The sequence below is a fragment of the Doryrhamphus excisus genome, linkage group LG14 (assembly GCF_037039965.1).
Source record: "Doryrhamphus excisus strain RoL-2023G ecotype Guam linkage group LG14, RoL_Dexc_Guam_v1.1, whole genome shotgun sequence".
NCBI lineage: Eukaryota > Metazoa > Chordata > Actinopteri > Syngnathiformes > Syngnathidae > Doryrhamphus > Doryrhamphus excisus.
This window is the reverse complement of record NC_136370.1, coordinates 9931981-9945670: the sequence shown is the minus strand read 5'-3', so window position 1 is coordinate 9945670 and position 13690 is coordinate 9931981. Positions and strand designations below refer to the sequence as shown.

General features: G+C 41.8%; 1 protein-coding gene across 1 annotated transcript in view; it reads right to left on the bottom strand.

The window, feature by feature from the left end:
* The window catches only part of ltk (leukocyte receptor tyrosine kinase), a 52254-nt gene that overhangs the window by 17642 nt on the left and 20922 nt on the right, over positions 1 to 13690 (bottom strand). Inside the window, exons 3-16 of the mRNA XM_058090985.2 lie at positions 11592 to 11690; positions 8764 to 8916; positions 8305 to 8533; positions 4910 to 5046; positions 4630 to 4773; positions 3991 to 4140; positions 2934 to 3034; positions 2703 to 2863; positions 2535 to 2629; positions 2161 to 2232; positions 1802 to 1976; positions 1144 to 1294; positions 898 to 1017; positions 153 to 309 (exon numbers count right to left, since the gene is read on the bottom strand). Of these exons, the coding sequence (XP_057946968.2) occupies positions 153 to 309; positions 898 to 1017; positions 1144 to 1294; positions 1802 to 1976; positions 2161 to 2232; positions 2535 to 2629; positions 2703 to 2863; positions 2934 to 3034; positions 3991 to 4140; positions 4630 to 4773; positions 4910 to 5046; positions 8305 to 8533; positions 8764 to 8916; positions 11592 to 11690 (1944 nt within the window). The remainder of the gene's footprint in view (positions 1 to 152; positions 310 to 897; positions 1018 to 1143; positions 1295 to 1801; positions 1977 to 2160; positions 2233 to 2534; positions 2630 to 2702; positions 2864 to 2933; positions 3035 to 3990; positions 4141 to 4629; positions 4774 to 4909; positions 5047 to 8304; positions 8534 to 8763; positions 8917 to 11591; positions 11691 to 13690) is intronic.

Sequence of the window (13690 nt, the reverse complement as noted above, 5' to 3'; positions counted from 1 at the left end):
CGGTGAAAACCTGATTTGATTTCTATTGATTGTACTGCTGGGCAAGGAGGAATACATGACGGCTAAAGTAATACAAGCAGACATCTGATCCTAGTGTGCATGGTGCAACATCACCTTCAAAACCAGCACTTGCAAGGTCATCATGTCTATACCTGCAGCTCCAGATCGGCCGTTGGTACTGGGGGCTGTGGTGCTGTTCTCAAACTGCTCCAGGGGCATTTGATCCAGACTGGATTCTGGGTCCTCCATATAGGCGTTTCCTCCTCCACCCGCCGCAATCATCAAGGGAATCAGCACGTCGCCCTCCATCTGATCGGAGAGTATGTTAGTTTGCTGCACAATCTAATACAATTCAACACAAGAGCTATGTATATCATGATATAGTGTATAGAAAATAGCCGCAGAGGGGTATTAATTTCACAATGTGTTTATTATTGTGTTTAATGTATTTAGGCCCCGTCATGTAGCTAAATAAAGTCTTTAAATCTTTTTTTATAATATGATGAAATAATTTATATTCATTCATTTTCTACCGCTTTTTCCTCACGAGGGTCGCGGGGGTGCTGGAGCCTATCCCAGCTGTCTTTGGGCGAGAGGCAGGGTACACCCTGGACTGGTCGCCAGCCAATCACAGGGCACATATAGACAAACAACCATTCACACTCACATTAATACCTATGGACAATTTGGAGTCGCCAATTAACCTAGCATGTTTTTTGGAATGTGGGAGGAAACCGGAGTACCCGGAGAAAACCCGCAAACTCCACACAGAAATGACCGAGGGTGGAATTGAACCCTGGTCTCCTAGCTGTGAGGTCTGCACGCTAACCACAATTCCACCGTGCCGCGAAATAATTTATATAAATAAGCATAAAGTATTACTGTATACATAATGACCTTAAAGACGTAAGTAGCTCCTCCTCCTCCACCTCCTCCGCCAGCCCACTCCTCCCCCTGGAGGCCATCTTCAATCACAGAAGACTCTCCAAGGCAAATCTTCTGGGTTTGGGAATTTCTCTGCAGCAAAAGATGAGAAAAAGAGTCAAACGCCACAAAAAGATGAATCAAATCAGGGGAAACATTTATTTGAATCTAGGTCTTAACGAGGGGATTGAATATATTCACTCATTTGGCCGTACTTACCCCCGGGCATGCGTCCTCTCCTTGATGGCCCACTAAGATGTGAAGTAAATCTCCTTTCTCCAGAGGGAACACAGCTGATATGAAAATGCCGTGGTTGCGTTTGTTGTGGTTTTTGGCTCCTTTCCCTCCTGCAGCCCCGTAGGCGGAGATCCTGAACAAGCAACGGGGATGATGGATCACACACAGACATAAAATGCTTACTGCTGGCAATTCTTAGCAATAGGGGTCATAATATTAGGTACACCTGCACAAGAGCTGTATTAAAAATTCATTTATGAGGTATTAGTTACCATAAAAGCTCTAATTGTAGCGGTAATGAGCACACTGCAATATTATTATCATCATCATTATAGTACTCCGTAGTCATATATTAGCAATATCTCTCTTTATGAGGGGAATGGATATCATTTTCATATTGTGAAATTAAATGAGAAGAAATTTCCACTTTGTTTGTATTATGTTTGAAAAACAGAGCTTCTTCTACTCTGCTGCTTTCCGTAACATTTCTTATGATGACCTGTGGTGGCCTGAGATGTGAGATGCTGAGATCACATCACTCAAAAACTGCTTATATTCCCTTTAAATGCACGTATGCATGTTACAGGATGACGATAACCCTGTTAAAACGAGAATTAAGCACCACCAAAGCATCACATACTGGTATCTGTTGGTGGCAGGAACCCTCCACATTTGGACTCCTTTCAAGGTCCCTTCCTTCCCAACAGTCACGCTGACATTTTTATTCCTGTAGGTGCTGTCACACTGGGCTTGGGTCGGCCCGTAGGGTCCGCTTGCGCCGCATGAGTTAAAAAACCAGGTCATCAGAGACACCTCTAGAAGACAATGACACAAAAAGAAGTCCTGTTGAGTTTCAGTGCAGAATGAATGCATTAATGGATTAAAACTCAGGTGTTTCCAGCGGCTTTGGACAGCATGATAAAACAATCTGTTACAGAAAGATTTGCCATTCATAATGGATTAGAAAATGACACAGCAAGGAAGCAAGGAGAAATGTACCGGATGATGAAGGCTCTGCGAGGGGGCTAAAGAAATCCCTCAGGTCAGCCATGGGCAGGAAAGACTTGAGATCTGAGATGAGAGAAGGGGTGGAGAATGACTGGTTTAATCAACTTTTGAAAGAAAATGGGAACATTAAACTGAGCGAATGGCGCTCCAAGCCAGACGGGACAAACTATTAGAAACAATTCTCAGTATCACCACTGCCAAACTCACACCCCAATTTACATTGAGTGTCATTACATTACTAATATTGCGGCCATTAAACCTTCTCAGGTAATGAACGATGATTAAAAACCAAAGCCTGAAGTTGTGTTGCATGGGCCATTATCAGCAATTAGTGTTCAGGTGATTAAAACATCTATGAATCTCACCTGTGTCAAAACAGGTTGCACCTATTGCAATGTCATCCACTGCAACATCAGCATTGGAGCCTTGGAACCAAACGGCTGTCACCTTAACACTGAAGCTGCAGAGAAACACATCATTAATGTGGGTTTATTGGTTAAAATGGCGCACAATATGATATATGCTGTCAGTACCCGTGATGAAGTCCAGTCAGCAGCAGGACAACATCCTCCCAATCATCCTTTAAAGAACTCTTTCTCTCCCAAACCAGATGTGTAGACGCGGTGCCATTTTCCTCTAAAGCCACTGACAAGGAGCCATTGAAGTTCCCAAATAGGTAAAAAGAAAAACGCATCTGTACAAATACATGCAAGGAAGTCGTTAAGGTCAATAACAGAGTTTATTCTGACAGTGAGTGAGCTTACCTGGCAAGTCTTATTGGACACAGGAGGAGGGAAAATGTGGCTGTGAACAGACGCCTCTTGTAGGGAATTTCTCTGTCTTATCTCCAGAAACAAGAAGTGTCCTATGAACAACAGCAACGTTTATTGTTATTATACACTGTAAATGTACAAAATAAAAAGTACAGTGTAAAAAATAAAAAGTAAACAGCTACCCTCAAGTCAGCTACAACTCTCTCACACCAAATACCCTCATGTCCTCCTTCACTACATCCATAAACCTCCTCTTTGGTCTTCCTCTACGTCTCCTACCTGGCAGCATCCTTCTACCAATATATTCACTATCTCTCCTCTGGACATGTCCGAACCATCTCAGTCTGACCTCTCTGACTTTATCTCCAAGGCCTCTAACATGTAATGTCCCTTTCATGTACTCCTTCCTGATCCTATCCATCCTGGTCACTCCCAATGTGAACTTCAGCATCCGCATCTCTGTTACCTCCTGTTTTGCTTCCTGTCTTTTCCTCAGTGGTACTGTCTGTCTCTAGACCAAACAACATGGCTGGTCTCACCACAGTTCTGCAATCAAAAATGGCCATGACTTATTTACACCCTGTCAAGTTCTATTTAAGTCAAGTGCACAACAATAGTACACGCGAAATGCATTGTTCCCACATGGGTATGCATTGTCACTATAAATTCCTGCATCTGTGAAGCAGTTGTGTCATTATTTGGTCCTGCTGTGTCACCCCCTCCCCCACGCTTCAGAAATTCCTCTATATGCAAAGGACCTACCAAATGTTGCCCTTGAGAGAACAAGCTCTCATTGCAGAATAGAACGTCCCACGGGTGTGGGAGCTGGAATTACTGGCTAGAAGACATCGCCATCGACATTGGGCAGATCACTCATTAACATAAACTTACAAAAATGACTTGAGAATTCCCTCCCCATTGCATTGTTAGCTAGCTCATATTCACTAATTTTCTCGCAGTATAATGCACAGAAAAGAGAAAGAAGTATGGATTGTGAATGATGGGCAAGTTCCTCGTTAATATGTCCCTTCCACCACAAGGGTATTACCTGGAGTACTCTTCAGGGTGAGACCCTGCATGTCTTCTTTCTGTAGCAACTCATCCCCGGCCACCCTCCTCCAGGCAGAGTGCTGCTTGGACACCGACCAAGCACAAGCATCCTTCTCAAATGAGCAGTGTGATCCAAATGGAAGTGCACCTGAGGAAGACAGCGGGATTGTTGTGTGAAACCCCATCTGGTACGACTACCATCTCATCTCTCGGAATCTTAATTTCCCCATGGAGAGTGGGTTGTGAATTTAAAATAAGGACATGTGCAAAGCTTCAAAAAGGCTATGTTATTGATATGTAGAGTTATGATCTTGCGTGGATACAAAACCACAGTGAATTTGTAATAAAACAATGGAGACGTAATTAAAGTATCTAAACATCTCTAGGGAGGAAAGTCAGAAATTTAAAAGGCATTTCTTGTCATTCAGCATTTACAAATAAGTGGGTGCTGATACTTGGATGGAAAGCATCCAAAACCAAAACCCGAAGACAGAAGTTAACGCTTAAGACGTTCATCTTTGCTATATGTAGTCCGTAGGCTGTCGGAATGATCTGAGGCTAATGTTCAAAGGGAGAACATTTTCACAAGGATCATCAACAGGTCATAAAAAGGCATTACTGCCAAATAAATCCTCACCGCAGATGACACCCTCATCGTCTCCTAAAGGGCAGTCTGTGTGGAAATCACACACTTGCTTATGGTCGATACAATATGCAGAGTTTTCACAGTAGAAATCATCGCCACAATCCACGTCTGGTTTGATCACTTCATCCTCTTCATCTGAGAAAGAAAGCAGAACAGGAATCTTATATCCCTCGGAAAGCAGTCAGAGGATGAAACTAATCCACTGGCTTTGACTTTCTGCGGTGTATGGTAAAATGTGAGAGAAGCTCCACGTGAAACATTTTCAACTCACCTGATTCACAATCTAGGAAGTGCAGAGAGTCAAGAGCCACAATGTCTCCGTCCTCCACACACCCGGTGTAGCTCAGGATGACTTGGAAGGGCTCGTCCACTTGGCCTATCAACGTTTCCACAGCTTCCCACTCCGCTCTGCATCAACCAAATTATTCATTTTCTACCGCTTTTTCCTCACAAGGGTCGCGGGGGGGGGGGGGGGGGGGCTGGAGCCTATCCCAGCTGTCTTCGAGTGAGAGGCGGGGTACACAGGGCACATATAGACAAACAACCATTCACACTCACATTCATACCTATGGACAATTTGGAGTCGCCAATTAACCTAGCATGTTTTTGGAATGTGGGAGGAAACCGGAGTACCCGGAGAAAACCCATGCATGCACGGGGAGAACATGCAAACATGGCCGAGGGTGGAATTGAACCCTGGTCCCCTAGCTGTGAGGTCTGCGCGCTAACCACTCGACCACCGTGCCGCCCCATTCAAAAGTTGAGAGGTCAATTTCAAGTTCATTCGTTCATTCATTTTCTACCGCTTTTCCTGCTGGAGCCTATCCCAGCTGTCTTCGGGTGAGAGGCGGGGTAGTCAATTTAACTTAACCAATTCAATATTGTGCATGTTAGCTTCACCCTGAAATTACACCCCTTTTTGTGTAGTAGTATGTTTATTATTTATATTTATATTCCACTTTTGTAATGAATTTTGTAATGCCGTGCCGCCCGCAGTTTTAACAATAGAGTGCAAAACCACTACAAAAGTATAGAAAGGACCACCGGCATTGGCCTCAGGCCTGCTTAAGCTTTTCATAACACGACCACAAAAATGTAAAAGATAATGTACACATTTGCATCTAATATCTCACAATACTTTATTTGGCTGGAGTGGTTCCCAACATGAACTGCAGTATTTGCTTGTTATGTAGTTGTTTGTCATTCCCAGCGGTATTAGCAGAGGCCTTGTTTGTGTTACTTTCTTGTTGTGTGTTCGCCTTTTATCTACTTTTTTTTGACACTGTAATGCGGTTAGTGTGCTGTGCGGTAATACCACCCCCCTGCTGTTTGATTGTGCTGTTAAGATCAGTTTTGTCTCATTCATGCAGGTCATTGTATTCTCAGTGCTTTCTGTTTTGTTTCTGCTTGCCTTCATAAAAGTGCAACTACCTGCCAAGAAGCTGAAAGGCCTTTGGCTGTCTCTCCCACTATTAAGAAACAAAAGTTATATAACACATGAGCAAGTAAGCTGCGGTTGCTTTTTCAGACTTCTGATTAGTTATGACGGCCGTTGAATGTGTTTTATATGGACAGACTCAGTTTTTTTCAACTCCATTTGTGTGGATAGACAGTTTTTTTAACACCCATGTGGGGCAACTGTCAAGAGTTTGTGTGAACATAGTCGAAGTTTATATTTTTCTTTGGAAGAGTAAACATTTTGCCACATTTTGCCACAAAATGTTTTGTGTTCACTCACAAAAAGCTGCCAGCAATATAGGGAAAATTTGGCATCAGATGCCCAAAGTTATTATTGCATGACAAGTTGCAGGAATTAGATCATTTGTATAGATTTGGTTAAGGGACCATCCATCCATGCATTTTCTATGCCGCTTATCCTCACTTGCTGGAGCCTATCCCAGCTGTCTGCAAACGAGAGGCGGGGTACACCCTGGACTGGTCGCCAGCCAATCACAGGGCACATATAGACAAACAACCATTCACACTCACATTCATACCTATGGACAATTTGGAGTCGCCAATTAACCTAGCATGTTTTTGGAATGTGGAAACCGGAGAACCCGGAGAAAAGCCACTTATGCACGGGGAGAACATGCAAACTCCACACAAAGATGGCCGAGGGTAGAATTGAACTCTGGTCTCCTAACTGTGTGGCCTGCGCGCTAACCACTTGTTCGCCGTACAGCCACATCCACTAATAGCACGTGCAATTTTTTTTGGTTTGCTACGCAATTTAATGGTCCTTACTTGGATTCTTTGTGTATCAGACCTTGAGTGTACGTATGTAAAGTTGAGTAACTGCAGAAGACGCCAATCCGCCCTTAATTTGATCTCACGTTACACAGATGTATGTACTCAACTTAAAAACTTCTCTATCTTAGAAAATGTCATTTGGAAAGAAATGAAAAAAATAGAAAGAACTTCAGGTACTTTTAGCAAGTTTACACTGTGAAAATCCTAAACATACTGTGACTCATGGAACGACTAACTTTGCCGTCCATCTGTTGTGATTAAAGTGCTTTGCAATTTGATGTGCACACTATAAAGAGGGAAAAAAAGTTATCTTTAATGGAGTGAACGAGGCCAAACAAGACCACACAGACTAATACCTTTTACTTCAGCGGTTCTAAACTATATGAAAAACATCCAAGATGCTTTGTGGAACAAAATGGCGTATGAGCAAACAGTCCCAGGAGTATTGTTTGGGAATACAAGGACAGGTATTTTATATTGATTTAATACAGACGTCTCTAGTGGAACTAAAAGCACTCGTGGCTTCTGACGCAGACTGTGGAAGTGAATTTATATCATCTGTCAGGACAGAAGAAGGATGGGTGGGCATGTGCAATAAGGCGGCATGGTGGATGGTGTCTTTGCACTGATAGGCTCAGCAACTCCTTTATGCTACGCAGACAGATGCAGCCTATGCTATCTGGTATGAGGCTGTACAGTAGGTGCTCTGCTTTGCACAAATGTGGCATAATAATTCATTACATGTCATTCAGCAAACAAGAAGCTGATAACCAGCACCAATCCTTGACACTTCCTCTAAGGTATATTTGTATATACTATATGTCCCACATTCCAAAAACATGCTAGGTTAATTGGCGACTCCAAATTGTCCATAGGTATGAATGTGAGTGTGAATGGTTGTTTGTCTATATGTGCCCTGTGATTGGCTGGCGACCAGTCCAGGGTGTACCTCGCCTCTCGCTCAAAGACAGATGGGATAGGCTCCAGCACCCCTTGCGACCCTTGTGAGGATAAGCGGTAGAAAATGAATGAACTAGTGGATTCTGTTGTAGGTGATTTACTATGCAATTTCTAACAGGTGCAAAAGTGGTGCAGACTATTTAAATAAGGATTTAGCAACACACTCACACATGCACATGTAGGTGATATTTACCAAAGCAACTACTTTTTGCTCATACAACAACAAGACAATGTTACAAAATGTTCGACTGATAACAGATATCAATGATGAAATGAATATGCAGACTTAAACCATAGACATCCTCAGTGGACAAAAAACGTAAAGCTCAAATGCCAACATCAGAGTGGATTAAAAGATATGTAGAATGATAATGTATCTATTTATTCCTATTGCAAGTGTAAACAAGAGAGTTTTAGCCTATTTCATGACATATATTTGTCGCATTTGCTGACCTGATGTCCTTTCGTCTCTCAGGCTGGACAGCGATGACATCAGCGAATGAACTTGAGTGCAGTGGCTTGATCAGGACCAAGAGGTCCCCCGCCGTTGGTGATGTTTCATACAGAGCCAGATGCAAAACACACTGGTGCTCACTTCTGTGTATGATTGGGCTGGTTAAATGGTACTCACAACTCTCTGTAGCTTTGGAACCTCGGAAGGGGTTTAGAAGAAGAAATAGACCTTAAAAAAAAAAAAAAAAAAGATGAGTTGTTTCTTATTTGAATGTTTTGTAGACGTTTTATAATTTTTTTTGCTCCATGCTTCAAAGAAACATATCAGATATGGATATCAGAAATGAAGGGAACACAGAGAAAGATGTATTTTTTCTTCAAACTGCGTCTGAAGATCTCTCCCTATGAATATTTTATACCTACAAGTACATGAGAGCACGGACTGTGTGAGCCTCTCACCATCAGAACTCCCTTCCGAGTGGTCCGCCTCAGGCTTGGAACCTTCCTGCTGCGTTCTCTCCGGTTGCCGTGCTGACACAACCGACCAGTCACTTTGGTCGCTGTGATTTGATAAAGTCCAGAGGCACGGTGTCTCAAAATCACAGGAGGAAACTGCGAGACATGATGCATGTATGATTCACTATCATGGTCAAAATACTGTATGTTGAGAGTGGAATTCAAAACCAGACTGGATCTCATTAGCGTAGTGCTTCCGAGGGGGGGGGGGGGGGTGAACTGTCAGGGAGGCAGGGAGAACTTTCAATATTAGTGCAGACCTGCCAACATGTATGAATTTGTCGTTCTAAGCATGCAATTTCACTCCTGAATATGCTTGTATGCTTCACTGCTCTCCATTTTGTTCCACTTTGAAGGATTCAAGTTCAGTCTATACAGTAGAGAAAAATAAATAGATATACATCAGTTTGTTAATACCATTTCTAATGGCAACTTTACAAAGCGGTTTTGTTGGAACATAAGTTGTACTTTTATTTCTTCAGTTGTACGGAACTGAAGAAACAAATGATGTCAAAACAAGAAGGTGGCAGTGGAAGAGTTACACCAAGAATGACGTCTTCAACCTTAAATACCATATCTTACTTATATTGTGTGGAAATATGGGGTAAAAACTATAAAAGCAATCTTCACTCGCTAAATCTACTGCAAAAAAGGTCAGTAAGGATAATTCATAATGCCGCCTACAGAGAACATGCTAACTCTTATTTCTAAAATCACAAATACTTAACCTTGCTCATATAGTTAATCTTCCAACAGCTAAAATAATGCATAAGGCTAAAAATAACCAATTACCTAAAAATGTCATCCAATAGTTCTCTACAAGAAAGGAGAAATATGATCTCAGGGAAGAACTACATTTGAAACACTTATATGCTAGGACTACGTTAAAAAGCCATAGCATTTCAGTATGTGGAATCAAACAATGGAATGGATTGAGTAACTATATTGACACTTACTATGGTACCCATTATGTCATTGGATGGTCATATACCTTGTACTTCGGTACGAGGTGCATCATTAAAAAAAAAAAAAAAAAAACTTAAAATGTATTATGGAAAGCAGGAAGTGAACAAATGTAACAGTTACTGATTGTAAAAGTACCAGATGGAGGGGTCGGATTTAATAAGCTTTGCTTCTTCCTACTCCTTTTGGACATGTGGAACTGTGAACTGATTACGTGATGCATTCAATTGTAATCTGATGCATGTTCAAATGACATAAAACCATTACCATTACCAAATGTTCATTTATCCCTTTCATTCATCATGTATATGTGTTTATACGCATTTTTAATTGTTTTTGGCTTTCCGGAACGGATTCATTGGATTGACATGATTTCTTATGGGAAAAATGGATTTGGTTTGAGTCAAACCTTCCTGGAACCAATCGATGACGCTAAGCAAGGTTCCACTCCATTCTTAACTGGCATCGGGTAAAATCAGGTATGTAACAGACAGATGGAGGCTCTGTTCATTTGGAGTGACAGTGTGTCTGCCCATCGCATTGCAGGCATACACAGAAAAAAAAACACCATGTGACAGCTGCAGAGGAAACTGGCACTTCAGCTAATTCCCTATGGGGCTAATACGAGCACAAGGTCCCCTATTAAACTGTTATCTTAAAAAAAATCATAATTTAACTACAGCGAATACTTTGTTGACAAAAAGGACCTAAAACGAGTCGAGTTTTTTGTCAAACTGCTTTTTTGCCAATAGCAAAACAGTTGTGTGCAACTTTTGTTCTTTTGGTTACGCTTCCTGAAGTTTTTGACGGGCTAGTTTTTCTATGAATGATATCTTTTGATAGAGAATGGCCCTCGGGCAAGACAACCTGAGCCCAAATTACATTACAAACAACATTTGTCATTCATTCATTTTCTACTGCTTATCCCCAAGAGGGTCGCGGGGGTTGCTGGAGCCTACCCAAGCCGACTTGGGACAAGAGGCCAGCCAATCACAGGGCACATATAGACAAACAACCATTCATACTCACATTCATACCTATGGACAATTTGGAGTCGCCAATTAACCTAGCATGTTTTTGGAATGTGGGAGGAAGTCTGAGTCCGCGGAGAAAACCCACGCATGCATGGGGAGAACATGCAAACTCCACACAGAGATGACCGAGGGTGGAATTGAACTCGGGTCTCCTAGCTGTGAGCTAACCACTCACCCAACATGTCATTCAGATGAATCAATTATTATTTGAAAAACAAATACATGCTTTGTCATAGAAAACCGCAACGTATCCCTGTGGGCATCCTTGTCAAGGATGCAGTATCACATAATTGCTATAATTAGAGCTTTTATTTATGGAAAATGCAAAGAGAAGGGGCGGTAAATGGGGAGTGAATAACAATTAAAAACAATTAGAACGCCTCAGGGCACCTGCACGGCGCAAATAGCACGAAGCAGAAAGGAAGGAGAAAGAGCATGATGTTGCTCTGTATACATTATAACTTTCCCTTTTAGGTTTTCCCCTTCTTCAAAACAGAAGGATCCCAATACCAGACCGGATGAAGCAGGACGATTATATCCATTCATCAGTGCTCATGAGAAACTTGATCAAATCTGACCATAGAAAATACAATTATTTGATGCAGAATTACGTAAAAAAATTAACCAATCAATCATGTTCAATGTTTGAACTTAATTAAAAGGTATATATTTCGTAAGTGTAAAGGGTACATGGCTTCAGGTCAAGTCAGTCAAGTTTGGGAAGCACCGAACTAACAATGTATAGTTGTGTGTAATGTCATGTGTAAAACTTACATTGATTGTCACTTTCTGAGATGAGGTGATGAGCAAAAAGCGGATGTGACATGTTGTCTTCCAGATGGCTGGCCAGAAGTGCGTTGCAATAGTTGATGACTGAAAAGAGACAGAACACACCATCACCAAAAATACTGACATTCTCCTTTATTTTATCCGTGATTCTGAACAAATGTCTCATGAAGTTTCATAAAATGAAATGTCACAGTTTTAAAACTGCAAAGATTTCCATTCTCCACAACATCTTAATGAGGTTTCTTAGTAGCACTTCAAAATGTAAGAGGAAATAGCAGTTAGACAAAAAAAATAACTAGGTAAACAATTTATTACAAACAACCCATGCATGCATCCATTTTCTATATGCCGCTTATCCTCACGAGGGTCGTGGGGTATGCTGGAGCCTACCCAAACCGACTTGGGACGAGAGGCGGGGTACACCCTGGACTGGTCACCAGCCAATCACAGGGCACATATAGACAAACAACCATTCACACTCACATTCATACCTATGGACAATTTGGAGTCGCCAATTAACCTAGCATGTTTTTGGAATGTGGGAGGAAACAGGAGTACCCGGAGAAAACCCACGCATGCATGGGGACAATATGGAAACTCCACACAGAGATGATTGCAAATAACCATTAGCGTGAAATAGGCTGTTCACCAGTTGCTAAAAGTACAACCACCTTTACAAGCCAGAATCTTGGCAAAAATGTGTATTCACTGTCATTTTCCTTCAGGTATTCACACTGTCATGTTCTCCCGATGGCACAGACAAAAAAAAGTTGTTGAGCGCACCAACGCTTCTGAGGTTGGACTCACTAAAACGGCCATTTAAAACTACTTAAAAGATACTCAAGAGTTAATTTTGTATTCCATAACCGTAAGGAACAAAAAAGTCAAGTCAATTCAGCAGCCCTAACCCAGAGTATGAGATTGGCTGTCCTGTCAATCAAGACATGGGATAATTCATTCGTTAATTTTCTACCACTTATCCTCACAAGCGTCGCGGCGAGAGGCGGGGTACACCCTGGACTGGTTGCCAGCCAATCACAGAGCACATATAGACAAACAACCATTCACACTCACATTCATACCTATGGACAATTTGGAGTCGCCAATTAACCTAGCATGTTTTTGGAATGTGGGAGAAAACCCACGCATGCACGGGGAGAACATGCAAACTCTACACAGAGATGGCCGAGGGTGGAATTGAACCCTGGTCTCCTAGCTGTGAGGTTTGCGCGCTAACCACTCGACTTGCAGCCCGACATGAGATAATCCTCAACCCAAATGAAGGTTGTTACTGATGCTGAGTGAAGTCAAATAGCCATCCCATAGCAACCCCAAGAATAGGGTTTTAAGAAGACAAGAATATCATCAACATGTAAAGCACTTAATTCTACATTTTATGTATGAAAGGTGCTCTACAAATAAAGTTTGATTCATTGATTGATTCAAACGTTTCGTGTTCTTCAATGCCACAAAATATGGAATTTTACAGGCTAACACAAGCTACTGTTGCAACATAGGCCACGCTAAAACTCAACTCTGAAACAAAAATATTAAATTTATAAATAAAGAGGACTACTTTGTGGGAGTTTACTTATGGCCAGTTCTGGATACACAAGAAATAAACACTGTACACACAAATATATCACAAATCATATAGCAAATGATAGCAAGTTAGATAACATCAACATGTTAAATGGTATTTCCCATGTTAATGTTAATTACACGTGCTGACCATGCCGAGTCTACCAAATCCGATTTGACTGATGTGCGGCTGCTGCTGTTAAATGAAGGAATATTATAGACATTTTGACATCCCTTCAAGCAGGAAATCATAAAAAAAGTTCCACATCCAAAGCCAAAAGTTTGCACGGACAATTTCCGTGGAAGCAGCAACGAGTGACACCGTCTCCGGTACGGCAACAAACATGTTATTGCCTAGGGGTGGAGGGGTTACACGTGACGGGTGGCGTTTTACGACCGAACAAGCATGACCAACAAACAGCAAGGAAGACGGGAAGACGACAGTTATCTTCATTGCAATTCTTGAACAGACTTTCTACTGTGCCGGGACGGCCCTAAGGCAA